The 27,974-nt window shown below is 50.8% G+C and overlaps 1 protein-coding gene and 1 long non-coding RNA gene across 3 annotated transcripts in view; one reads left to right on the top strand and one right to left on the bottom strand.

Annotated features, from left to right (window-relative positions):
* The window catches only part of SLC7A10 (solute carrier family 7 member 10), a 30,902-nt gene extending 29,895 nt beyond the window's left edge, over positions 1-1,007 (bottom strand). The window contains exon 1 of the mRNA XM_068161686.1: positions 902-1,007. Coding sequence (XP_068017787.1) covers positions 902-986 — 85 coding nt within the window. The 5' untranslated portion in view covers positions 987-1,007. The remainder of the gene's footprint in view (positions 1-901) is intronic.
* On the top strand, positions 36-27,905 carry LOC137452876 (uncharacterized). 2 transcript variants are annotated; one of them, XR_010990189.1, is made up of 6 exons: positions 36-60; positions 1,757-1,824; positions 23,601-23,703; positions 24,477-24,538; positions 25,038-25,115; positions 25,596-27,905. It is a non-coding gene; the product is annotated as an uncharacterized lncRNA (long non-coding RNA). The 2 variants fall into 2 exon arrangements; XR_010990188.1 differs by lacking the exon at positions 36-60 and adding an exon at positions 1,062-1,186.
* Positions 27,906-27,974: the final 69 nt, after the last annotated feature.

The raw sequence follows: 27,974 nt of genomic DNA, 5'->3' as shown, positions 1-27,974 counted from the left end.
TACCATGGACCGTGCCCCAGCTGTCCCTGCAAGTCTTTCCAACAGCTTATGGTGGAGAAGGTAATGCTTGGGTCTTTCCACGAGTTTTGGGGGCTCACTGTGTTCATACAGGCTGCTCCTAGCTGGCTGAGAACCTGCTGCGAACCTGCTCTTCCCGGGCTGCTCCCAGCCCAGCTGCTGCGGCAAGGGCACGCTGTGGGAGGGTGCCGAGCACCGCCCGACCCGGGGCTCGGGTTTGGCTCTGATGGAGAAGGCTCTGCCCCGCTGGCTGCTCTGAAACGCGAACCGACTCTGTCGGGCATGGCTCCGGCTGGCAGCGGCTCTGCCAGCGACCAGCGGGCGCGGAGAGCCATCGGCCGTGCCGCCAGCTCCCGCGGGCCCCGGCTGCCACCTTCATTCCGAAGAACCCCGATCTCGGATAAAAGAATCAACTTTTGGTTTAGTCTTACGAGTCCGTGCCGCATCAGCCGTGCCAGCTCCAAAGGCCATGGGGGGAACACTTTGGCAAATGCCCGCTGCTGCGCTCAGCTGCGGGGAGGGCTTTCGCTCGCACTTTGCTGGCACCTCCAGGACCGTGCATTGCAGCCGATACCGAAACGCCGTCCTGACCGCTGCTCCCCCCTCCGCCAGCTCGCCGCTGTCACCGAATCATGGAATCACAGAACCACAGACCCATAGAATGGGTTGGGTTGGAAGGGACCTTAAAGACCATCCAGTTCCAGCCCCCTGCCACGGGCAGGGACACCTGTCCCACGCAGCGCTGCCCGCTAACTTTTCCAGCAGCGGCACCGGGCGGGGAGCTGGCGTCCCGTGCACCTGCCCGCGGGTGCGCCGCGGTACCCCGCCGCGCCGGCCGGCCCCCGAGCCCGCCGGGCTCAGCCGCGCTGCCGAGGGCCCTTACCGATAATGATGGCACAGGCGCTGAGCAGCCCGATCTCCTTCTTCAGCGCCACCCGCCCGGCGCCGCGCTGCTCCCCGCCGGCCATCGCTGCCCGCGCCGCTCGGCCCCGCCGCGCATGCGCCACCCGCGGCAGGGGGTGGGAGAGGAGTGCGGGCCGGGGGCGTGCGGCCGGCAGGGGCTGGGGGCAGTGCCTGGATGCCCCCGCGAGCCCCGTAGCAGTGCCGGGCGTGGCGGCCACCCCTGAGAAACCTCAGGACGTGGGGACGCCAAAGTGGGCATAGCTCGGTAAGTGCCGGGCGACCCCTTGGCAGTTGGGTTCGAAAGGCAGCAGGCTGTGTCCTCGCCCCGGCAGCCGCATGCCCACAGCTCATTTTGGATGACTTTGGAGAGCCCCTTACCGGGCTCCGTGTAGGGCTGGCTCTCGGCGCTGTCTCTGCGGGACTCGTTGGGGCGCACCTGCTGTGGTGCTCCCGTAGCTGCGGCGGTGCAGTGCCTTGAAGGGAAACCCGCAGCGCGTATTGCGGTGACCGGCACTGGCAGCGTGTGGCCAGGCAGGCACCGCCAGCCTTTGCAGGTTATGCCCCAGTGCTGGCCGCTTGGCTTCTGCCTTCTACCGTTAGTTTCATCTCTCCCCTTTCTTGCTTTGTTCCAAATCTCTCTGGAAGGACCTAAGACGCCCAGCTCCCGTGGGCTCTGTGGAGCTGACGAGCCTGCACTTGAGGGTGCCTCCCCCCAGCGGCTCTTCCAATTGCCCCAGGTGCCTCCCAGGGCAGGCAGCTGGCTGTCCATAAGCTGCAGCTGGGGTCATCGTTGGCGAGGTTAAGGAAATAATCAATATTTGCTTTCCTCACACAGGGGCTGGAGCGCAAACACTGGAATGCTTCCCTGCAGTGGACACACAGGAGTGCCAAGGCAGCTGTAAGGTAACGTCCTGGGTGAACACAGCCTGCTCTCACAAGCCCCCCATCCCACACACAGGTGGGAGGGAAAGGAACACAACAACACATGGCACACACAGGCCACAGGGAAACCACAGGGTATACTGTGGTGTGCACCTCCCAAGTTCTGTCCCTTGGACAGGGGAGCACCTGCTCCTCGTGGCTGAAACACAGGACCATACAGGTGGGGAACAGGACAGGTGCTCTTGGATTCTCTACACCTCTCAGGACAGTTCCTTCACAGGCTTAGATGAAGAAGAGAGACTTTCTGGCATTACCATCCACCATTTGTCTTTGGCCATCTTCCAAAGCCAGAGAGAAAGACCAAGTGACCACCTCTGGCTCTTCCTCTTGTTCCCATGATGCCCTTGATTCTTCCTCATCTGTTGCCAGAGGAGCTGCTTTCCTTGTATGTTTCTTTTTCCATCCAGGGGCAGCAGATCCTGGCACAGGATGTTTCTCTGAATCACAGAATCACCAAGGCTGGGAGAGACGTCAAAGATAATCAAGTCCAACCTGTCACCAGAGACCTCTGCCTTGCCTGTTGGTCCTTCTCTTGGCCCTGAGCACTCTGAACACTGATGAGAAGGGTTAAGGATTTTAGAAATGTTCTGGACAGCTTTTGGGGCTTTGCTCATACTCATGCACCTGTGCATGCCTGCTGGCAGAAATACCTGGTTCTGTTCTGTAATTGCTCCTTCTTGATGGAAGTCACAAGACACAACTGGGTGCCTTTACTGTTATCTTTTCAAGTGTTCTAGTGGTAATTAGAAAGAAAACACCCAAGGGAAAAGCACCAGAAAACTCTTCTTAAGAGAGGTAGCCAACAAGCCATTAAAACTGAACCAAGTGAGGAACCTTGAGAGCGTTGTCTTCCTATTCAGCTTCATATCAGGGGCATTTTGAACAGGACTAAAAGAAGAGACCTGGCCCAGGAGAGCTGTGGGGTGAAATCTTGGCTTCATCCCAAGAAAACCTCTTGCAGCAGAAACATTCACCTTCCTGTGGCTCAGCAGGGCCAGGATATTGTCTGTTGCAGCTTAGTTTTGGCACCAGATCCTGTTCAGTGAGTTTCATCCTTGAGGGCAGCATCCAAGCCTTTGATTTTGGTGGGGCTGTTCCCACGAGCAATAGGCAACCTTTGTGGCTGGGCATCCTGTGCTGCTCTGGGCCAGGAGGGTGACCTCTGACAGTGGAGACTTGGCTCCTTTGCTGCCAACCCCACAGGGGTATGACAGATGTCAAAAGGGACCTGTGCCCATGCCCTGGGAGGTGAAGATGGAGGCATACGATTTGCTCAGGGTCTGCAGCAATGTTTTGGTAGGTGTTTATTTGTGGTGTGTCTGCCAGAATGTGCCTCCTGATGCAGGCAATGAGCCGGTGAGCAGCTCATCCTGCTTACTGTGGGCTGGATGCTGGAGGAGGCTTGGGGCTGTGCAGCAGCAGAGTCTCTTCTTGCCACATGGAGCTGAGTGCTTGGCGTGTGGGGGGAGGGTATAGAGCCAGAAAATCTGTGCTGGTAATTTAGGGTTGTGGTCCCAGACCCTTGTAGAGTACTTTGTTTCTATTTGTCCTTGGAAAGAGGACAAATCCATATAAGAGCGTTGGTTTAGTGATTCTTTCACCAGTGAGTGCATTCTCAATGACTGCAAGCTTTGACAAAGCTTTTGCAGAGTTTTGCTCTTGCTGAGGGAGTAATCAGGTGAGTGCTTACCGCCTGAGCTTTGGGTGTGCCCACACCTATAGGGAAACACAGAAGTGTAAACCAGCAGTGCCCACTGCTGAAGAGCAGTGCTAGAGGCTGCCCACAGGAGCTGCCGTGAAGGGGCTTTGTGTATTTTTTGCCTTTAAAAAATGTTTTTAGACTGTGTGCCTGCCTGCTTCCATGTGTTCTTGCATGAGGGTGAAGAGAGGGCTTATCTCTTCTTGTGGTAGTGTTGGCTGCTTATTTAGGTGGCATATTCTGTCCCGTTGTCAATGTAGTTCCAAAATGAGCAGGTCGGAGGGCACGTTCTAATCAACAGTTATCTGAGATGGCTCTCAGAGCTAAGGCTTCTCTGCCATTCCCTTGGGTCTGAACATGCTGTATCTCCTCGAATGACAAAATGTTAGTAAGCAAAAAAGCCAAATGTCTTTGTAGGAAGGCAATTGCTCCATAGCACTGCACAGAGAGGATGCAACGAAGCCTGCACCTCTTTTTATCCTCGTTTTCTCCACGTTCTGAAATGTTCCAGCAACTGTAGTACTTTCTGTACCAGTTATTCCATTCACTGCTGCTAATGCTCTGAGAAAGAGGAGCGAAGAAGGTAGTTTGGGGTTTGTATTTTGGAAGCGAATAGTAAAGGGACTTTAATGTGCCATTCACAAAGCAGCATGCAGCTGGGCTTGCAAAGGAGTATGGCCTTGAGGTGTGTGAAGTGTCTGGGGAGGGAGCAAGGTTACAGAAACACCAAGACTTTTCCCAGTTGAGTTTTCCCAGTCTCTGTCAGTCTCTGTATCCATCTGAACAAATGTCCATTGTCCCAAACCAGCCCTGCAAAAATGAACCACACCATAGCTGCTTAGACAAAACACAGCTTTGAATTCAGTGGGGCCCCCATGAACAGCAGAGAGCTGGGGAGGGAAACTATCTTGTAGTGGTCTGTAAATAAAGCTGGCCTGAGTGGTGTAGCAGAAGGAAATTTGAGGAGTAATGGGGTTGTAAAGTGATTCATAATTGCTAATAAACTTGAGAGTAAGGTTTGTCATGTTGGACAGTGTCTGTGGGAAGCCTGCTACATCCATATAAAATATGGGAACCTGATCTGAGCTGCCCTTACAGATGTGTCCTGCAGAAAGCCCATGGCCGCTAGCGGCTGCCTGGGGACCGTGGGGTGCCACTGCCGTAGGGTTGCTCTTCCTCTGTGCTGCTTCACCTTTCTGTAGCAGGACAGAAGTTTGCAGGGCGTGAGGATTAAGAGCAAGAACACATGCAAGAAGGCTGCCCCTCTACTGGGCAGTGACACCAGTGAGTAGGAGCCTTCTGAAACTTTTCCTCTGCAATGTGAGTGAGTCCCAACAGGCAACCCTAGTTGTAGGCAGGGGCAGGTGGATGAGTCACTTGTTGGAAGCATCTTTTTCTCCACTGCCTTGCTGTAGTGTGGTCAGTCTCTGTGTGATAAAGATGGGGAAATTGTGGTCTTTGTGCTTCTAGTAACATGATCCTGTGCCTCTGGGTTTCTGGAAAGCTGCAGCAGAGGATGTGTTAATGTGTGCCCCCCCAGTATCTAAACAAGACAAGGTGTGTGTGTGTGTGTGTGTGCACAGTTGAAAAGGCAAGGCAGCATGTTTTTCTCTAGTCCAGTGAAGGAGGAAATTGTCCAGAGCAGCTTTATTTTTTTTTTTGGGTAGTGAATCTTCACTGCAATAGTGGCAACAGGAAAGAAGGAAAGAGGCTCCTGCAAGCATCCAGTGGTCCTGGAGTAGGCCAAAGAGGCTCATGCAAAGTAGCTAAGTGTGTGAACCAGGTGAAAGTAATTTCTGTGATTAAATATGATCTTAGTAATTTATTGCTTCTATTTCTGTCATCCTCCTTGGTTCCTGCTTCTGAGCAGGCTGAGCTTGAAGAGCCCATTCCAGGCTTGGTGAATGGGGACCTGGATGAGATAATTGGAAAAGCAGGCTGAGAAACCCTGCTTCAGCCAAGCTCTCTGATCTGAGCTGTTTCTGGCAGTGAAGTCTGTCTTCTGCATCCTGTAATCTCTTGCAGTCATTGGGCACTGGGAAGAGCCCTAGCAAGTAACACTGCTTGGGCTGACTGAGACCACACTTCCGTGGTCCTCTGCATGGTCTGGGAACTTTAATCTCATGATTTAAGAAGATCAGGAGATTCTTCAGGAAATATCTCTGTGTTTGGAGCTCCTCTAGGAGGAATGTGGCTCTTGGAGACAGCAGAGGCTTGCCCGGTATTAATAGCTCCCTCCACAGCCTCTACAAAGGGCAGTATCTTGGCAATGTGCAGAAGAGTCAGGGCCAGATCCTTCACTGCACTTACAGCTCCCTTTGAGCTTTAGATTCTGGTGGCCAGAATGTTTGCTGTCTTTTAGGTCAGTTATTCACAGATATGAACAGCTGAGGCCATCCTCAATTTTATTCTGCACTTTTGTATCTGCAATTGCTCTCAGCTTGGTGCACCCAGAAATCCTTAGTCTCACTTTGGCCATTCAAAATGAGTAACATTGGTTCCTGGAAAGATTTGGGTGGCCTCACCTCGAGGTGTCTCCCAGTTGGTCAGTACACTGTGAGTAAATTATCTGGAGGGGGGAGGGATTGTTTTAAACCTGTTACAGCAGTTACACGCAGTTGTCACTTGGCTCTTATTTCTTACTGTTTTATGGAGCTGGCAGGTTGTGCAGAGATAAAAGCTCTGCTTCGAAGGAAATTAGTTCATATCTACCACTTCACCATTCCGCTGAAACAAGTTCCTCGTCGGACACAAGCTGGAGCCAGCCTCCTCTCTCTTGTCGTCCTCGGAGCGGCTCAGTAGATGGCACTCTGGGTCTGCGGCTCCGCGTTTGGAACTCAACCCGGGCGCAGCTGCCGCCGGTGCCGCTTGTCTGAGCGCTTCTCACAACTTGGCATCTCACCTTAAGATTAAAATTGCCATAACATTAAACGTCGTGTTGTAGTTGAGCTTGAAAGAAAATAAACCATGTAACGATCCTTTAGCATATGTTTGCAAAGCACAGTTTGTGTAGTGGCGAGGGTGGCTGGACCCCCCCGCCCCCCCAGCTTGTGAGGGCGGCTGGACACCCTCCCGTCCCGCCTGCGGGTTGAAGGGAGGCCGCAGGGTGGTTCTGTTGTGTCCTCACACAGCCACTGCCATCATCATCCACTGGCCATTGAAAAGGTATCGTTTGTTCTCAGGACCTCAAGTGCAGGAGTTCTGCTAATGGCTTGGCCCTGGCATTCTAACTGTGTTGGAGCCTGAACCCACACCAGAGGCTTCACTTGACAGCAGCTCGTGGCTGCAGGTGGGCCCTGCTAGCTGTGCTCTTGCTGAGTGCCCTGCATGGCTGGCTGGCTATGTCAGTAAGTCCTTAGCCTGCACTCGAGATGCTGTGGCAGAGCACCTCTCTGGTTGTAAAGGGTAGGTCAGCTGCCAGAGGACATCTCCAGGATGCTAGCCCAAAGATTTCCCACTGAGACATGATGGGGCAGGCTTCTGCCCCTTGCCTTTTGAATACTGTCTTCCTGATAGTCAGCTGTGTCAAGGCAAAGTCACTGGTGTTGAGCCTAACCTGCTCCGGCTTTGCCTTTGAAAGGATGCCAGTCAGATCTGTGCATGCAGGAGTTTGGAGCTCTCTCTCAACTCCTCCTGACCTGTGAGCACTCTTGAGTTTTCCAGGACAAAATAAAACAAGTTAGCTGAGCCACCTGGCAGTGGTTTGAACCAACTTGTTTGACTTTGCCCCAGAAATGCTTACACAGCCAGTTGCTGGGTCTCCGCTGGGAGGTGTTAGCCAGCAGGTGAGCAGCAGAGAAGCTTTCTAGATGGGCTGTGAACGGTGTGGCCTGGGTGAGGGGCTTGGCATGGGTTGTGGGCTTCCCCCAAAGAGAGAGGAGTGCTCCTCTGGTTCCAGTGGAGGAGTGCTGTGAGGAGCTGTCCTGTCTCAGGTATTTTCCTGCACTGACCTGTTCCCTGTGTGCAGCACAGGTGGGGCTGCTGTGCCTGCAGGTGTGCAACAGATCTGCATGCTGAGCTTCACAGGGCTGTTGCCAGCAGCTCCAGGGGGAGACTCCACAGCAGAGCCTTCTCCTTTTGTGTACCCCAGAGAATGGGGAAGCCTCTTCAGCACACCAGGCCGCCTAACAATTTTTGAGATAGAAACCAGCTCTTTCTCCTTTGCTGTTAGTGAGCTGGTGTGTCTGTTGTGTCATGGAACAGTAGGGAAATGCCAGCACTGCTGAGCCATGCAGGACTGCTGCACTTGAGAAGAGCATGCATCGTGTTTTGGGAAATATCTGAACAGAGAGCTGAAAATGAAGTAGATGATTCTGTTTTCCTGGGGCAGACTGACCATCCATGCAAGATGAGGAGCTGCACTGCTGACAGAAATGTGTGTTTGGTTGAAGTACTTTGTGCCTGGAGTTCATGCACATCCCCTCCAGTACTCACCTGTCAGAGTTCACAGAACCTGCACTGTAAACCCCCTGGAACAATTTTCATTAAATAATTTTCTCTGGCAAAGAGGGAAAACAGAGCTGCAAGGAGGTTAAAATCTGGGCTTGGCTTTCCCACTAATGACAAAGGCCCCAGAATTTGCTGAGGCAGGTGACAGGCTTTGGCAAGCAGGGCAGCCCTGCACCCCTCCTCTCTGCTTGCTGCAGGCTGCAGGTGCACTCGGAGCACTGAGCTGCCTTTGGGCTTTGCTCACGCACGAGGCAGAGCAAGAGGGAGGAGTGGGTAGTGCTGCACGCCTGTCCCATCCACTGCACCAGGGGAGCACCACCAAACCCTCCTTTGCTTGCACTGCTTGGAGAATGCAGGCTCTAAGATTCCTGCAGCATATTGTTGGGTTTCTTGCAGTTCTGGGTGGCCATTTGCTGTCTGCCCTCCTTGGCTGGTTTCTAGTCAGAACAATGTGTGCTGGAAGGAAAGCTGTGGGAGCCAGGGCGCTATGGGTAGGTGGGCTTGCCAGTGAATCCCCCAGCTCAGGGAACACTGAGTGATGCTCAAACACTGGTGCTCAGTGTGATCTTGGGCAAGTTTCTTCCCCCTCTGGACTGGGTCACCCATCTCTAAAGCAGATGTTTCCTTCCTGTGGCAGTCTGCCTGCTGACCTGTAGCCTTATCTGTTGTGTCATCCTTTGGCATTCTCACTGCTGGGCTTTTCCAAGGGGAGGAGGGCCAGGATGCCTTTGCTTTATATCAGGCTTTGACAGTATCATCATAGGGCTATGGCATTTGCTGAGCAGTGAAGCATCCCAAACATTTGGGATGATTTTTCTCCTACTTGCCCTTTCCCCTAGGATTAGGCTCTTCAGGTGTTGCCTGACAAAACTCAGGAGGGGGGTGTGTGCAGTGAGACTTTCTGCCTGTGGCTCTCTGTAGGGTTACCAAGAGCACAGAAGGCCCTTGATCCAAACAAGGAGCAGCCCACACAAAGGCAAGCAGAAGATTCTCCAAGGCAGCAACTTGCCAACAGAGGAGGAGATTGCTGTTGGAAAGCAGCTGGGCTGTTCTCTGTGTGTGCAGCTGGCCAAGCATCCTTCACATGAACACATCAACCTCTTGGAAAGATGCAGTCTAACCCAGGTGCTGGCATTCACTCACTGTCTGCACATCACAACTAGGACATGACAGAGGAATTTGTAGGCAAGTGAAAGGCTCTCTCTCAGACAGGGAGGAGAACCAGAACCTGCTGCTCACTCACTCCAGTAGTTTCCACCAGTGTTCTGCATGTGTATACAACAAATGTTGCTGTAGGATGCCTTCATATCCCTAACTTCTCTGGCTTCTTTCTGCCTCCTGTCAGAACTCTGCCCAGTGTCCTTTCTTGGCCCTCTGCATGTGCTTCCATGCATTCTGATTGTCTTCCTTCTCCTTTCAGACTTGGGAGGCATGGGCAGACGTACCTTTGGCATGGCTGCAAACCCTCATTTTCTTGGGTATCCTTGCTCAAAAGAGCAAAGTGCCCAACTGCAGGCAGTTCTGAGGAACCAAGGTGCAGAAGTCCAGCATTACGTGGTGTGTAGTGCTGAAAGTAGTGATAATCTGGACACAGCATCACCTGTGGCACTGCAAGATAGCAGGCTGTCCAGCAAGTGCCTTTCATGCGATGTGCTTAGGGGCTTTGTGGAACTGGAACCGTGGCCAGCCTGCGGCACGTGGAATATTTTCGGCTGGAAAGTCTCACAGTTGTTGAGTTGAGTCCTGTAGTGTCTTAGGAACAGCTCAGGGGGTGCTGGCAGCTCAGACACATTGGTGTTCCTCCAGCTGAGTTGTTGGCCATTAAAGCTGAGCTGAAAGCAAATCTCTGGAGCTCTGTGGAAGGCAGTGGCATATCATAGAACCTATGGCAGAGTGCTGCACTTCCTTGGGAGGCTTGGTGTACTCCTGTGATTCACAAACAGCTGCTTCTCCTCCCTGACAATTCCTAGGATGACTTCTTGAAGTAAGGGGAGCAAGCATCACCTTCTGACCTGCTGGTGCTTCCCAGAGGAGCACTGGCAGGTGTGTGCAGAAGGCCAGAGCCAGGTGTGCTGGGTGGACACCTGCCATGGCTTTGTATGTTCCTCTGCTTACCCAGCAGGGTGCTCAGCCCCCTAAAGTCTAAGGGCCATGAAATGCTCTGCAAGGACTAGAAACCAGCAGGCATGAAGGTGTTCTCTCTGGTACCTGCTGCTACCAATACTGAACACCCTCTGGAGCCGAGTCCTCCCACTTCTGCTGGTCTCTAGTCACAGTCCTGTCCATCTTCACTTACACATCCTCTGTCTGTGCCTCCCACGTACCCACCATGCCTCATGCATGTTTTAGCTGCTGTGGACAAGGCACACAGAGAGCTGGGCAGGAGTTTTGTTTGACCAGGGGCTTCCTGTAAATGGCAGCCAGAGGGCCTAGCCCATCCCTGTGGCACAAGCTTTTAAAGTCCCATTACTGCTCTGAATCACACCTTTGTCTCCACACCCTGACTCACGTATTAAAATAAAACTGTGGGAAATAATAAACCCCAGTTAGATGAATGTGTTTTTTATTATAAGAGTTCTTAAGGGTTTTTTATTACTGCTTTGAGGCCAACTCATCATCTTTTGTTACATTCATTGCAAAAGGCTTTGCTCCAATCCCTGTTCACTTGAAGGGAAAGGAACTCGGTGCACAGAGAGAAGAGCAGCTCCTTCTGGTGTCCTTTCTCTTGTCCTCAGCAAGCCTCACAGTCCTTACCACAGATGCTCTACGAGAGTCCTCAGGGAGGGTGGTGTTGACCAGGCAAGTTTGTAAAAGGCAGCTTACAGAACAGGGGGCAGGGGCAGTTCTCTGTAAGTCTCATGCCTGGCACTCGAGCTTGTGACCTCTATGGCTTCAGGTGCTCCTGATAGGAGCCCCTGTCATTTGCTAAGCAGGTAGGAAGCAGTCTGGAGCATCGCCAACATCCCAACTTTTATGCCCAGTAATGAGGAGTCCTTCTCAGTCTCAAAGGAATAAAGATTGGAGGGGGGAGGGAGGCATAGGTTGGGGAAGAAAGTAGGAGGCAGAAGGCTTATTTGTCTGATGTTGAGGGCTTGCAGTGCTGAATGACTTCTCGGTAGTCTCTCATATATCTGCTTCTGTCTGTTTCTGGACATGCATTAAGTGATCATCCACAAATCCTTTTAATACCATTTTTGCTTTATTGAATGTCTTTTGTGAGGTGCATTATTCTTTCCTTGATAAACCATTGTGGCATCCTCTTGATCTCTGAGGATGGCATGTAAGCCTAAAATTATTTTGAGCTGTAGACTCATTAAATCATGAGCCCTTTTCTGCTTCACTGCTAGAAAATAAAGAGAAGTTCCTGTCAGGTAATCAGAATCCCAGCAGACCAAGAAACTTGCCCCTGAAAGGCATAACAGATCACCAGGAAAGCCCCATGTGGCCCAAGTGTCTGGAAACTGGGCATCATCTGAAAATAATGTAGACAGTGTCTGGAACCTCTGGGCACAGCTGTAGTGAAACCCTGACAGTGTTTCATTGTTCCTCAATAACTCAGGTGACTGCAGAGCTCCCATGGAAACTAGACCTAATGACAGGGAGAATTACAGCTGAGTAGAAGCACAAAAGCTCCTAATCCATGAGATCTAGCAGATCTGTTGAGGATACTGAGCAATGGATCTGCTCCTTTTACAAGCACAAAGCTTGTCACAGGCACCTTCCCTGACTGCGGCGCTATAGAACGCTTCGTGCAGGCTTGGCTCTCCCCTCTTGTGACGCTGAGATATGGCACTAGGCTGTGTTGTCAGTCTGCAACTGGCTGCTTCACTCCGGCGGCTGCCAGAGCTGCTGCCTTTCTGAAGAGAAGGGTGTTTTTAAGGGGAGGAAAGCATAGCTTTGAACCTGGATGTTCCCCTCTGGGGTAGCTGTTCGTGGTCCTTTTTGTCTGGGGAGGAATGGATCCAGTGCTGGGCACGCAGCAGCAAAGGTTCTGCATCCAGCCGGTGGGTGAGTGACTCAGATCCGTGGTAGTGGTGCCTGTGGCTGGGCAGGACACCTGAGCAATTCAGCTCTTGTGAATCTCAGAGGTGTGATGCAGTGTGAAGCTGCCACGTTAACATGCACTGGGCTGTCTTGTCATTGGTTTGATGTGCAGCAGCCTGTCTCAGAGGGTGCTATAAAGCTGTGTTCCAACATGGATAATTCTAAACCCAAATTTTGCTTAATTTTTATGTGGTTTCATGAAACTAAAACTAACTGGAGTGCATTTGCATTTACCTCTCTTGCCAGAGTTCCAAGCAGGTGCAGAAGTAATGAGAGTGAATTTCATTTACTAGCAAATATCCAGCAATGTTTGTCCTTGCAAGTGAACTGACAACCAGAGCTGGAGATGCAGAATCACTAGCTCTAGCTGCTTGGCCTTTCTTGGCTTCCCTTTCTCCATGTCTCCAGAGTCTCTCAGGAGAGCAGGTGGCCAGGTGACAAGCACCAGTGCTGCTTTAGTCCTGAGACATCACCCCCAGAGGTGTTTGGCACTCAGAGATGTCTGTGCTCTGCCTCTCCCCATGGAGTTTTCAGTTCACCTTTGTTCCCCTGCAGACTGCTCCCTTGATTTCCAGGCTGTCTTTTCCTTCCTGCATCCCTTTCAGTGGAAGGGGCTCTCATGTTGACTTTGTGACTTAAATTCTTTTCTTCATGTTTTCCATCCTCCTGACAAAGAGATGAGAAGGTGTAAAAGCCCTGAGAGGACTTAAGGCCATGATGCACTGGAACTGTGACAGGAGCCATGGAAGTCTCATAGTAGGTGGGCTTGATTGGACCCTGTCCTCCTTGTGATGCTCGGGTGCATCTTCTGCTGGGATGGCAAGGGAAGAGCTGGCCTCCTCCTCTCTTCTGGATGCCTGGGCTACAGACTGAGTCAGAAAATTAGCAAGAGAGGCAGAAGGAACATTGCACACGTGCTTTTCCCTCTGCTCAGAAGGAAGCTAAGGTTGGTGCTTTGCTCTTAGACAGCTTGCATTGTTCTCCTATGCTCTTCCAAGGATGTCTTTAGACCAACCAGCCAAAAAGAACCCCAACACTCTGCCCTGTCCTTCCCCAAGCCCCCACCCTGCAAACCAAAAACACCACCACAAAGCAACCAACCCAAACCAGCAGCCAGCCCCACATTTGCCTAAAGCAGACCTGTTTCTGTTTCTTTTGTGTGTGAGATGCTGGGCTGCTGTTGATAATGCAGCTGAATCAATCTGCCTGCTTTCCATTGTTTATTCCTCCCTGGTACCCAGAATTCCAGTGGGATTTTGGCTCCCTTTACAGCACTCTTCACTGGAATCAACCCCTCCCCTGTGTTTCTCTGGGAGAGGAGAATACTCTGGGCAAGGCACATTCAGAGGGGGCCTTTCCTATCTTTTGTTTTTCTTCAGACATTGGTTTTGATCTGGTTCTCCTACAGGAGCCAGAAAATCTGTTTTGCTTCAAAGACAAAGGCAGATAAAGTTTGATTACAGGAGAGCCACTTGAGCTCTTCTGCTACCAGTCCTGCTGAAGGATTCGCAGAGGACAATGCAGACCTCCAGCATCTTCAGCTTTGAAAGCTTTAGTGCTGTGAAAGTGCAACTTGTTCAGTTCACTCAGTGTGCTCACATTTGGGGATTTCTGAGCTGTTGTGGGTTGTGTGCTGATCGTCAATTTCAGTTTTAACTTGTCAGCAGCACCTTGGATGGGAAATTCAGCACCTGAAAAGCTTTCAGTGCTAGAAGAAATTGCAGTGAGGAATGGGCAGGTGAATGTAAGCACGGATGGAAGTCATTGCCAGCAGCTTTGAAGTATAAAACCCCCTAGATAAGATTAACTGGAAACTGTTTGAGGCCCAATGACTGCCAGGGAAGGATCAGGTTTGGTAAATGGTGCTTATTGCCTTGAGATGCTGGCAAGCTGAGCACTGCTCTCAGTGAGGTGCATGTGAAGGACTGGGCTCCACAGGTGCAGCTCTGGTGTCATCTGGAGCTGTGGGTGAGTTGGTGTACGCTGCATGACAGCAAGGCTGCTGTAGTAATTATTCATTAGCTTTAAATAATAGGGTAATTATGAAGGTAAAATTCATATACCCCAACACACCCTTTTTTGCTAGCTTTTCAATTTCTGAAGAGTGCCTGCAGCCCTCTGCTTTGTGCTGCAGAGCAGGGCACTGCCCCTAGTCGTACCTGGTTGTTTCTTTGCTTTTGTGTGCTCCTTGCAAGAGCCTGAGCTGAGGTGAAAAGGTGAATCAGGGAGGAAGGCACCTGAGAGACGAAAACTCAGACTGTCTTGTGGCTCCAAGGATAATGAGGGTCCCCCTGGCGCCTGTGGACACCCCCCCAGGACTGCTGTCTCCCTGAAGAGCAGTGAATTATCTCTTTCTCCAGTTTCTCTTCACTTCTGGGGCAAAAAGCATCTAGCAGAACAGAGATGAAGAGACCAAGTAGCAATAGTGTGGGAATCCAAGACCCAGTCTGGGAATCTCTACCCCAGATACCTAACCAACAGACACTTCTGGGTGGCACGGTATGGCATGGGCAGAGAACTTGTGTGGCATGGGCAGAATAGGCAGATTTGAATGCTTCTGGATCAGCTGATTCCTGGGCCTGAGCTTTTATCTCCAGTGGATTGAACATAATCCTCTCTTCAGAGTCTCCAAGCCCACAAGAATTCATCTGCCCTTGTACTGTAACGTGGGACTGTTGCCTGTGACACACTGTGGCTGTGCTTCATGGGGCCTGTGCAGCAGCTGCCATTTGCTGCACCCCTGCAGGACTGCTGCACAGGCCCCACGCAGGGAGCCCTGCACGCACCGTGTGCTGTGCTGCCAGCTGGGAGCGCAGCAGCTGCCAGGGCCTCTGCACCCTCCTGGTGCTCTCCACCCTCGTGGTCCTATGCACAACCACAGACTAGCACAGCTTCACCCTGCAGTGCGGTGCTGCATGCCCCATACCCCACCTCAGACACTTGGTGGGTGACTGGGCAAAGGCAGCATGCTCAGCAACACTGTGCCCACCAGTGTGCCAAGGACGGGCTGCCAGCGTCTTTCCCTGGAGCTGCTCAGTTTGGCTGCCCCTGCAGGCGTTGCCAGGGGCTCTCTCTCTGTTCCCTGCACTGTGAGTAGCTGCTGTGAGTGCCCAGTGGGGCGGAACAGAGCCTGCAAGGGCATGCAGAGCTCAGGCACTCACACAGGGCACATGCCAGGGGTGTCTGTGCTTTGCAGCTGAATTCTCAGAGAGAGCTCTGGGCTGTTGGGGTAGAGGGGTTACCAACGGCACCGTGCTTCCGTCTGCAGATGTGCCTTCTCCAAGATTCAACCTGGTGGTGTGCTCCAGGATCTGAGGGAGGCTTCCAAAGGAGATCAAACAGGATGCAGAGCTTGTGATCCCAGATGTGTGAGGGCAAGCCTCATGCTTGGTGCTCTTGCAGATGGAGTGGGGATTTTTAATGCCAGATAACACTCATGACACAGTGGAAGTGGAGAGGAGCAAAGCACTAATGAGGAGTAAGTGGTAACAGGTTTGGGGCCAGCCATCTGATGTGTTAGGCAAGCACCTAGGATCTTGTGTGGGAATCACCTGTCACATTTTCCTGTTCTAGTGGAGAGGATGTGAATGAAGACTGCAGAATGAAGACTGTAGTCTAAAAATACCCATGTGGAGCATGATTCTGGAGTGCTCTGAACTTGAGAGATGAAAAGGTTTCTACCGTGGTAGCAGGCTGGTGCTGTTTCCACAGCAGCTGAAACGCTGGGGAGACTGAGAGGCCAACAGCCCTGTGGTAAGAGAAGAAATACATTGTCAGAAGCTTCAGCTTTTGGAAGGAAACTGTTGCTCTCCTGGGTGGTACGGACTGCAAGTCTGTGAGAGCAACAGCTTGAAACCAAAATGGTTATTAAAGAGCTAATTGTTGGAGTCTAATGGAGGCTTTCGACAGGAGGCTTTTTGTGGCTGTAGTGTCTGGGTGCTCCAGCCCTGCTCTGGGGCCCCTTCTGTTACATTCTGAGGTATCCTGTGATGTTGTAAGCTCTGGCTTTAAGAAAAACCTGGACAAGAGACCTATGTGAAATGTGGGGTGTCTTTGTGGGCAACAAGTGGTCTTCATGTTAACAAAGTCCAGATCAGATCCACACAGCACCCCCAAACCAAACCCCAACAAAAAGTCCCTTTGATGGTCACCCTATAAAAGCATCAATAGCAGGAGCCTAGGACTGTGGGCAGGGGGAGAAGTCCTGAGCAAGCAGCCTGCACAGGCTGACTCTTCTTTGTTAGTGGAGCCCTCTTACTGCCTCCTCTTGCTCTTTGCTCTTGAAGCAGCACTGCTATTTTAAAACACCTTGGCAGCTTGGAAGAAACAATCTTATTGGGCTCTCCCAGTACCTGTCACCCTCTTTCCACCTGCTCCACTGTGTGCTCCAGCAGATATGGAGTGTGACATGCAGCTGTGTGGAAGGCTACAAGAGAAGTAAGCTAGGATGCCTGTGAGAAAGACAGTAAATAACATGAAGGAAACCAGGTCAAAACCAGCACAACCTTTGATTGCACAACACTGTGAGCTGTGTGCATGTGTAAGTTACAAACACAAATACAGACATTGCTCTCCTCTGCTCTCCTTGGGCTCCACACTATCATCTGGAGGTGCCCATTGTATTCAGCCTTTGGTTATTTTTATTTCATAACACTGAGGTGTTTTTTGTTTCAATAGCACTCATCTGAGAAGAGCTGAGAGCTGAGCAGCTCTCTAAAAGGCAGCGTGTTTGCCTCTGCTAGTGGATTACTTTGCCAGTGGGCTCTGGTCTCATCACAGATTTCTCATCCTAGCATCACAGAAACACCAGGCCATTCTGAGAAGCACCTCAGCACCAGAAACACAACTCCTAAGTCCTAGGCACTGTGGCCTTCAAGTTTTCAAAGCAGCTCCTCCACACTTGAATAGCTGGCAGCTGGCTGTGGACCCTGATGACCACTGTGCACAATTGCTGATGCAGTCTCCACAGCAAGCATTGGTGTGCAGCACCTCTGGCAGGCTGGCAGACCAGGTGTCTGGGGTGGACACCATCAGCTAATGCTGCTGAGCATCCCAGCCTCACAGGGGCCTCACAGGAGCAGGGAGGTCATAGTGCCCCTGTGCTCTGCTTTGGTTAGGCTGCACCTTGAGTACTGTGTCCAGTTCTGGGCCCCTCAGTTTAAGAAGGACATCGAAACACTTGAGCGTGTCCAGAGAAGGGCAACAAGGCTGGGGAGAGGCCTTGAGCACAGCCCTGTGAGGAGAGGCTGAGGGAGCTGGGGTTGTTTAGCCTGGAGAAGAGGAGGCTCAGGGGAGACCTCATTGCCCTCTACAACTACCTGAGGGGTGGTTGTAGCCAGGAAGGGGTTGGCCTCTTCTCCCAGGCAACCAGCACCAGAACAAGGGGACACAGTCTCAAGCTGTGCCAGGGGAGGTTTAGACTCGAGGTGAGGAGGAAGTTCTTCACCGAGCGAGTCGTTCGGCATTGGAACGGGTTGCCCAGGGAGGTGGTTGAGTCATCGACCCTGGAGGCGTTCAAGAGGAGATTGGACGTGGCACCTGGTGCCATGGTCTGGTCATGGGGTCTGTGTTGACAGGTTGGACTCGATGATCCTCGAGGTCCTTTCCAACCTAAGCGATACTGTGATACTGTGATACATCTGGCCTCGATTCTTATGGGCTGCTGAAGTATCAGGCAGGAATAGGACCTTTTCTTGTTGCCTCTCAGTGCTGTGTCAATCACAGAGTCCTCCTTGTGTTGCTCTAAGGGAACTATTGCCATGTCAGTCCATTTCTTCAGGGGTTAATGGCTATGTGGAAGGTGACACAGCAGCCCTCGTGGCAAAGCAGAAACCTCTCACACCATTTCCTGTCTGATCCCCTGGGTTTTGACAGCCGGCATGGAGAGGTAAAACCAGCTCTTCATCCCTTGGTTTCTCTTAGTGGCACTGGGCAGTGAGCCCTGGGATTCTTCCCGTGGAGTTAATCCAATTGTTTTGTTCCTTTTCCTTTTTGCCTATTGTGTCATTTATTTTTTCCCCCTTTTAAAAACATAATGTGTGGAAGTTGAATTATTTTGTAGATGGAAATTAATAAAAAATAGATCACAGACTCTGAGAAAACTGGGTTTGCAAAAGCAGGACTCTCATAAAATGAGTGTCTGCTTATTAAACAGGATTAACTCTGCCATGCCAGTGTTCAGGTGTAGTGAGCACAAGCAGAAAGCACCTGATGGGCTCCCCTCTAGAGAAAGGTGTCCTGTCCTTATGGTGCCCTGTGCCAGTGTAGCATCAGAGCTTCAGTGAAAAGCTCACTTAAAAACCAAACCACTCCCTGCCTGCTCCCCCCCAGCACTTTGTGTAGAGAATGAATAACATTTCAAAATGTTTTAAACAGGAAAAGCTGCTGCTAAAGGAAAGGAGAAAAGAAAACAAGTGGAAGGTTTCTTGCTAAATTAGGAAGTGGAAGTTGATGTGAAAGAAGTCTTCCTCAGGAAAAGGTCGGTAAGTGTGAAGCAAGGCGATCTGCTCTTGCACTGCAGCTCCTGGCGTGTGCTCCCTGGCACACGGCTCCTGCAGCGTCACCTGGCAGCTGTGTGCATCATGGGCCTGGTACCCACCAATGGCAGCAGGGAGTGAGGCTCTGCATGCTGCTCTGGGCAGCCACATGCTTGGCACTAGTGACAGCTCAGGGTTGTCGAAGCATTTCTCAGCTCTGGGTTTTTTTTGTCTCCTCTTTCCTTTCTCAGGGGACTGGGATCTGTGTCACACTATGCAGTCCAGACCTGTTCTATGCAGATTCATTGGGAATGTTTTGGTGCTCATTCAGAAAGGGCTTTGTTAGGAAGTTTTGGGGGTAGGTGGCAACCACACAAACCCTTGGACTTTCCCACTCTGCTGCTCTGTCACTTTGCAGTGCTCCTTACAGTTATCAAAGCAACAGAAGGACAAGCTAAATGGTTTCACATTGTACTAAGATGTATCAAATAAATATGAGGACATTTCCAGCAGGAGGGTGGTCCAATACTGGCACAGGCTGCCCAGAGAGACTGCAGACTTTCCTTCTTGGGCATGTTCAGAAGCTGAGCCTTGATCAAGCTGCTCTAGTCGGCCCTGTTCTGAGCACAGAGGTTAGTCTAGGTCCAAAAGTCCTGTCCAGCCTCAGCCATTCTGTGATTCGTGGTTCTGTGGATCTTAGCTCCATAGATGATTTTTTTGTAGGCCACATTGCTCCATGCAGTGATGCAAATGTAGGAGCTGTCTTCTCCTGACCATGACAGGTAATGTCTGTGAGTTCAGCACAGGTGCGTGTAAATAGACTCAGTCTTGTGTGTTGTGTGTTTCAATTATTGTAAGCATGAGGCTTTATCCATTCTCTTGTCATCCTCCTGCCCTTTCACGGGTGGCTGCAATCACATTTATCATTTTCTGTCCTGTTTTCCTTCATACAGGAAGGACCAACAGTGAGAAGCTGTCCTGAAGTGCTACAGTTTCAGTAGTCTGGCCAGTGGGAGTTATGCAAGGCACAGGGCTGTGAGATCTGAATTTTCCCTGTGAGTTAGTGAAGGCTTTCTCCTTTTTTTCCCAGATGTCCACATCTAGGTACCAAAATCTTTATGAAAATCAATTACATTTGGAAGGATGTTGCTGAGACTGAGGAGTCAGTATTCAGAGTGGTTGGTTCTCATAGATTGTCTTCTCTTTGATGACCTGCAAATAATTGCTGTGATTGTTATGTTTGCTAACAAGTTTCAAATAACAGATCCGAGGCACATCTAACAAGTTTCACTGGCTGAAAAAGGCTTTTTGCTTACATTATAATTATTTCATAAGCTAAGAAAGAAGGCTGAACAGCTCTTTTGCAGCTGTTACATCTCTGGTGATGTGAAATGTTATTCTAATGCTGTAGGAAGTGTTTATCTTTGGTCTAAGCAATTATCTGATGGGCACCTTCTTTCTTTTTCATCCCCCACTATCTTCTCTGGCTTCTTCATTTTCCCTCCTTTCCTGAGAGCTGAAGAATACTTAAAAAAGAAGGTCTCATTAAGATGTAGTTAGTTAAGTATGTATGTCTTAACAATTATGTCTAATAGAAAGCTGTGCTTGCAAAGGCTGCTGCTATTATGTCTGCTTTGAAATAATTCTAGATCTGGAAAATGCATCTTGTGTGGACAGACAAAACCTTTCCCTTCCAGAGGTAATTTCTATCCTGACAGTGCTTGATTCAACATGCTTGGACTGCATATAGGATGGAAAGCTGGGGAATGGAGCAGCATATGTAGAGCCTGAAGAAAATAGTCAGTTATTAAAACCATTTAGCTTGCCATTAAATCTCACAATTCTGGAATACAAACAGGTTGCTGTTCCCTTTGCCTCCTCTGTCATTTTATTAGAGCAGAAAGCTCGGTGCGGAGCAGCAGCGGCAGGACAACCTCGTAGTCAGAGCAGAGCTCGAAGCCAGGCTCTTGAGTTCTGGTCTGGCTCCAGCAGCGCCAAGCTGCATCACCCTCTGCAGCTTAGCAGCGCTCCGCGTCTCTCTGGCCGCTCCGCGAGTGCCGTGTAGCTACACGGGGCGCTGAGAGGCTTAATTAGAGTTAATTGCAGCCTTTCAAGTGTTCTGTGTCTCTCAGATGAAACGTGCTGTGCAAGTGCGCGGGGTAATTACGCCGCTGCGTCGGTGTGTGTCTGATACATCGTTACTGAGCCTTTATTAACCAGCTTTGGAGGCCCCCCGGTCCCGACTGCCGAAAAGCTTTGTTTCTGTGGTTTAAAGCTGGGCCCTATGAGGACAGTAAGTAATTAACACTGGCATTGAGGTGTGGGTTTTTTCATTTGAGAATGAATGGCTGCCGGTAGGTTGTCACCAAATGTCTGGCTGCTTTGATGCTTTGACCACCTTGAATCACGCAGTTAAGTGCTTATAAGGTTGCTTTGAACTGCCGCGGAGAGGCCAAGCAGCAACAGCCTGCAGAAGCCCTGCTGATAGCTTCCTTGTAGCTGGTCAGGCCTGACCCAGACGGCATCATGGAGCAATTGGTTAGAAAATTGTCCTGGCAATCGGTGCCTGGTGCCTCCTTAAGCAGTCTGGTCAGGAGCTGAGCTACCTGCCTCCTACAACAGGCCACTGCCTGCTCCTCCAGCTTTTTTCATCTGAAACACTGGAGTCTGGGGCAAGCCAAGATACCAGGGATGACACGTAGCACATGGAAGCACGCAGGCTTCTTGGGTAGGAGATAATTGTGTTGTTTCCAGATGGAATCACTGCTACATGAGAAATAAAAATAACTGATTGTAGCAGAAACTTCATGTCCCAAGGACATAATAATTCAGAAGGTGTTGAGTTCTAAACTGTGCTTGTACTTTACCATGGATTTGAGCATGTGCTTGGGCTTTTCTCCTCACTGAGCATTCAGGAGCCTGAAACAGAAAGGCAGCATTAGCAAACCAGATCAGATCATTTTGGGATAATGACCTTCTTTCAATAAGGTTATTGTTATGCAGGCAGGTCACACTCTTGGCGTCCTCACTTGCCACCTCCTATAAAGTGTGACCATGCAATAGTGTAACCTGCACTGCAAATGTGTCTGGAGAGAGTCTGCCAGTGCCACAGCTGGGATGAGGCTTCCTGACCTCACTGTTAGATCTGCTGTCTGGAGAGCTGCTGGAGCTGCTTCAGTACCCTCCTGTTAGAGAGCAGGTCAGAGCAAAGTCCCTAGGAGTGGCCATCTTTCTGTTGTGTCCTAACTATTGAGCACCATTTGGTGATCCTGATAGATGCAGGATAGGGTTGGCCAAGGTAAGCTTTGTCAGCCTTATTCAGTAGACTCCTTTGCTAGCACAGACCAGATGTTAACTGCAAGATCCCAAACTTACACAAAAAGTGGGTTTTAAATCCAGCCTGGTTAAGGTCTGTTGACATGGGAACTGCAGGCTGCCAGCAAGGTGCCACATGCTAGCTGGCTGCTCTTCTCAAGTAGGCATCCTTGTCTTTGGCATTTTGTGTACTTGCTTCCTAGGATGCCGAATAAGAAGGTGCACACATTTTGCAAGGGTTGCTGGCTGCAAAGTGTTATTTGAGGCATGTTTCTGTTTTCAGGAGTGGAGTGGTGCTGGAAGGTTCTCAGAGCAGCAATAGGCACAGACACATTTGATGACCCCAGCAGTTTCTCGTTTCTCCCCTGCTGTCAGCCTGTGATGCCTCGGTTAATACCTAGGATTTGAGACCTGGATCACAAAGCAAACCTTGATTATACTTTAAGGTCCGATGTGCACTTGAGTGCCTGAGGTCTGATGGTTCCAACACCATGATGGGCAGACAGCAGTTTGCTGTCCAGCACATTTCTGTTGCCCTTTGAGAAGTAACTGATTCTGGATGTGAATCTTGCTGAGCCGTTAACAAAGAGACTCCCAGGACAGTGCAGAGCCTGACAGGCTGAAAGGGGATGCAGAACTTCAGCACTTGCAGCACTTCTGCAAGTGCTGAAGTCTGTGGCTGGGAAATATACAGAATGAAGGGGTCAGAGAAAGACAGTTTGCCATGCTGACTCTGCCTTTTGGAGCTCAGGATCAAAAAGAAAGAAGGAGGAATATGTCACATTGCAGGTAATTAAGGATTCATCCGGAAATAAGGAACACTTGGACCCTCTCATAGCTCTGAGGACAAAAGGTGAAGGATATCTGGTATAATATCTTCCATATGTGGCCTGCTAATTGGGGGGGATAGAACTGAGGGATTTGGAAAGCTGAAGCTAAAATAAATGGGAATTGCTTTTGCTTGGTGAGTTTGCTGGTAGGTTCGGTGCTTTACACTTGGGAAATAAGCAAAGGGTTTGATATGTTTGTAAATGAGGGCTGGCCAACCTGCCCAGTTAGCCCCAGAGATTTAATAATCTATAAAAGAAGAATGATGGGTGTGTGTGGGGGGGTGGGGGTGTGCGTGTTTCCCCTATAAAGTGAGGGCTGAGGCTGCTGAAGCCCAGGGCTGCTTTTGAGGATGAAAAGGCATCGCCGCGGCTCGGCACTGACGGACGGCCCTGGACCGGTCAGAATAGGTCCCTGTGCCCAGGTGGGTCAGCCAGGACAGAAGCCACTCGGGCGGCGCCGTGCCGCACACCCCGGGCGGCAGGGGACGGCGCCCGGCCGTGGCGGGGCCCAGCGTGGGACCCCCCGCGGGAGGCACCGCGCCCGGCGGCCGCCAGGTGGCACCGGAGGCTCATCGCCGGACGCGGCGGGGCCCGGGGCAGCGCCCGGGGAGGCCGTGCGGCGGGGCCGGGCTGGGGCCGTGCGGCGGGGCCGGGCTGGAGCCGCGGCGGGCTTGGAGCGCACGGCCGGGCTCCTGCCGCGCTTGGCAGCGCGGAAAGGGTGTGCTTGGTTTCTGCGCTGTGGAGCCCCCACCTCCTTGGGGAGGGGGAGTAGCACGGTCAGCAGCAAGCAGAGAGCGCTTGGCACAGTGACCTCTGGCAAAACCACGGCAGCAGAGCCCCGGTTAGGCAGGGAGCTGAGCCCGAGCCCAAGCTGCTGAAGTTAGTGGGGGTGTCTGAGCTTTGTGATTTTTGCCCTGTTTCCAGGTAGATCTGCCAGAGGAGCGTGTCCTCTTCAGCACCGTGCTTTATGTGCTGTCACACCTCCTGCGGCTGCCAGTGTGCAAACGAAAAAAATTTCCAATGTGAGGTAATTAAGTTGGTTTTCTATTTTTGTCCTAATTAGACTTTGAAACAATATAATTTTCTCCTGTGTGTAATTTCTTCTGAATGAAGGGCAGGGACAGCTTCTATCCTGACTCCTGTCTCAATGTGTTTCAGTGAAATTCTAGTCCGATGCAGACTGTCACAGGCTGGGCTGCCCTAGCACATCCCCAGGACCCTTGCTAGCAGCTGCTCCTGGCCTTACAGAATGCCACAGCTGGCAGAATTCGGGCAAAAGCCACTGTGGAGTCAGTCCTGCTTCTCTGCCTAGAGCTGCTCCAGTGCTGGCAATGCTCATCTTGGAGATAACTGATGTGAAATACTGGAAATGACTCTGTGCTCTATAATCAGGACAGAATTCCTGGTGGATTCAGTGGGAATCCTGCCTGGGTAAGCCCTTAGGTATCGTGTGCGTTATGAGATTGCGTGCAAAGGAAGATCACTCCTATAAACTAACTTTATGGCCTGGTTAAAACAAAAATCTATGTGAAGATTAATAGAAAGAGCTGCTCTGATTACACCACTGCTTTGTGCTTATTTGAGCAACTTTCAATAGATAAGGGAATGGGAGTTTCAATCTGTGCCTGGTGCCCCAGAGTAGCTGGAACTCCCCTTTGCTGCAGCAGTGCTGGCTGTGAGCACTGCAGAGCAGAACAGCCTCTGTTGGTGTGCTTGCAGGATTCTGGGTTTGTCTGTCAAAATTTATTCTCCCTACTCACACAACTTCAGTGCAGCTTTTATTCTCATTTTAAAATATAGGCTTCATCTTTTCATCACAGAAGTACAGCAGATGGAAAAGAGAAGATCAGCATAGCCCTTAGGTAAGTCACAGCTGGATTCAGGCAGCTCTGCACTGGGTTGTGTGAAAGGTTAAGCTGAGGGACACCAGATTTCTAATGAGCTGAGTTGATTTTGCATCCCTGGAAGACTCAGATTGCTTCTCAAAGATGTTGCACTGTAACTGAGGAGGGATCAAGTTAACACCTTTGTGTCAGGTCTGCTACCCGAGCTCAGGCATTGAGAGCCTGATTCTGTCCCTGCAAGTGGTCTGCTCTCTCTTGTAGGGCTGCCCTGTGTGGCCTGTGGTGAGAGCAGAGCCCCACATCAGCTCCATGCAGAGGGCACTGCGTCTCTGGGGCGCATACAGGCAGGCGGCTCAGTGGGCCCATACAGAGCAGAACCTGTGGATTCATAGCTCAAACCAACTCCCTGAGGGCAGCTGGCTCCTGTTCTTTCGAAAAATTAAGCAAAAATAACTTGTTTTAAGGGCAGTTTTACTTTTGTATATAGTAGCTCAGCCAATGTTCATTGCTTCCTCAGGTGGGATAGTCTCCAGCCTGCATCTTCCTGCTCCCAAGAGAGCTGTGTCAACTGCCTGGAAGAAGAAACACAAAGCTGGTGAGAGAGTCTGAGTGCAAGAGAAGGAAGAAATCTGTCAGTAGCTAAAGAATTCACCAGAAATCAGAGTGCAGTCCCAGTTCCAAACAGTTCCCAGATGAGCTCTCTCAGCACCTGGCTAGGGAGGCAGGTCTGTGTTGGTTTCGCCCTTTCTGGTCCAGTGAATTCTGAATTCCTTCCTGGCCATGAGCACTTCAACAGAGTGAGCATTGCACTCTGAGTGCATTTTAAAGAGTGGGGGTCTTCTAATTGCTTTCAGGTAAGTCAGGAGGCTTTGATGGGCAGGCACTGAGTTCTTGCATCCTGATCTGGGCTAACAGTTGTGTAGGTGCTGAGCAGAACTCAGGGAAGGTGAGGGTTTGGTAAAAATGAGGGGCTCCTCTGGCACTGGGGTGTATCTAAATGAGGCATCAGGGAGTTGTAGCACAGCTTTTTACCTTCCTCCTAAAGGATACTGTAAAATGCCTGCATCTCTCCCAGGAGCTCGTGCTTGAATCCCTACACATTGCTCTAAGCCACTGTGGCTGTTGCTCAGAATGCTCTCATCTGCCGCTGTCATTGGCTTCAGCTGCATTCGGATGTGCATGGGACACAATGCCTCATCCTTTCAACTTCACAGCCCTGCACAGCCCAGAGGGACAGGCCATATCAAGAGTGGAGTGTGAAAAACCAGAGGGAGACTGTGCCTGGACACTGGCTGTCAGGATCCCGAGGGCAGCATCCCTTCAGTTGCTGTACAAGGCAGCACCGTAACGTCGTTCCACTGCTGCTGGAGGATAAAGGCTGCAGGGTTTCTTGTGGTGTCTGCACTGATCTGGGACTCTGCAGAACTGAAACATGCAGAATAAGTTACTGTGAGACTTCTTTGGCATGAATGAGGTGCTATGACAAGTCCTGCAAATAAAACATGGAAGGTTTCATTTTGCTGGCAAGAGGAGACCTGAGCAGAGCAAAGGCCCAGCAGGATGGTGTGACAGCCACTGGAGAATCCTTGGTCAGAGAGGACTGATGTGCTGATTCATGCTCTGGCACTCGGAGGGCTGTGCTGCTTGTTGGGAATCACTTCATTGTATCAGTGGGACCGAGGTGGGAGCAGTCTGAGAATTCCTTCTGGCTCTTCATTAGACTTCATGGCTCCTGGCTGTATTTTCCATTGCAGTATCTTTCTGCTGCCAGAGAAGGTTTGAAAGAACCATGTGGCAATGTTCCCTGCCAGCAGGGAGCTTGATTATTAGATTGCTGGTGGGCTTCTATCCCATCTCTTCAAAAACACAGCCGACCTTCAGTTCCCTTTTCTTTAGTAATTCCAGGCAAGTTAATGGTTACTACTGGAGGTTAATTAAGAGGTGGAAAGATGCCCAGAGAATGGCAGGAATGTAGTTCCAGTGAATGAGGTGAACAGGAAATGTGAGCAGACCTGGCTTCCAGTACCCACTCTTTGTAGAGCTGGTATCTCTTGAGTGCCTCTTTTTGCTTGTCTGTGACATAGAGCTGGGACCCTTGCCTCTGCTTTGGAGCACTGGAGTTTGTGGATGTGCTAAGCCAGTCTGACATCTCACTTCACTTACAGGCTCTGGAAGTCCTTCATGTTTCAGGTGCAGTTCTGTGGGAAGCAGTGGCAGGTGAAGGGGAGCTGTAACAGCATTGCAGTGCTGGCAATGACTCAGTTCCTCAGCAGGTTTGCAGATGGCACCAAGCTGTGTGGTGCAGTTCACACACTGGAGGGAAGGGATCCATCCAGAGTGGTTTGGGCAGGCCAAGCCATCTTCATGAAGCTCAACAAGGCCTAGTGCAAGACCCTGCACCTGGGTTGGGGCAAGTAAATAAATCCCAAATGTTATGAATTCTGTGATGCATCCTCCAAGTCCCAGCTGGGAGTGTGTCAGGAGGAAAGAGATCAGACCCCAGCGTTTGTAAACTAGCACTCAAACAGATCAAATCATGTCTCTTTGCTGTCAGCTTCGTTGTCTTCCAGGTGAAGGTTTTCTGGGCTATATCTGATGATGAGAGCAGGCAATCCCTCCTCAGCAGCTTGGTGCTGCTGTGCCACTTCAGTCCTGTGACTGCTGGTGTCACGGAGGAGGTTCTTGAGCGCTGGAGCTAGCATGTCCCATGCCCTCTGAGAGCTGTTTTAACTTCTCCTCTGTGTGAAGACTTTTCCATCATAGAATGGTTTGGGTTGGAAAGGACTTCCAAAGGTCACCTAGTCCACCCCCCTGCAGTGACCAGGGAGATTCTCCACTAGATCAAGTTGCTCAGAGCCTTTCTGAACCTGACCTTGAATATCTCCAGGCATGGGGCCTCAGCTCCCTCCCTGGGCAACCTGTTGCAGTGTTCCACCACTCTCATGGTGCAGAACCTGTTCCTCACATCCAATCTCAATCTGCTCTGCTCTCGTCTCAAACCATTGTCCCAGGTCCTGTCCCTGCAGGCCTTTGGGAACAGTCCCTCTGCAGCCTTCCTGTAGCCCCTTCAGGTACTGGCAGGCTGCTGTTAGGTCTCCTTGGAGCCTTCTCTTCCTCAGCTCCCTCAGCCTGTCCCTGTAGCAGAGACTGAACCTGTTGAAGTTTCAGTTGAGGGCCAGTGTGGGACAAGCATCTACTCAGAGACACACACTCTAGATCCCTGCTGATTTTCCTTTGCTGTGGTGAAAAGATTCCATACCAGCTTTGGTTTGTCTTGAGGCAGGCTTCCCAGGCCAGCTGAATTCAGTGCTCCTTCACAGCATTCTTCACCTCTAACTCTGTGTTTAGATGTTTTTATTTTATTGTGTTTAAGCTTTTGAGACTTGCCTGCATTAAAAATGCTAATAACTGAGTCTCCAGTGTTTTAAATGCTCATTTTCCTCTTTCACAGTAA

This window comes from Melanerpes formicivorus, unplaced genomic scaffold (assembly GCF_026170545.1).
Source record: "Melanerpes formicivorus ecotype bairdi unplaced genomic scaffold, bMelFor1.0.p_v2 SCAF_59, whole genome shotgun sequence".
NCBI lineage: Eukaryota > Metazoa > Chordata > Aves > Piciformes > Picidae > Melanerpes > Melanerpes formicivorus.
The sequence above is the reverse complement of the archived record's forward strand: the minus strand, read 5'-3'. Positions and strand labels throughout refer to the sequence as shown.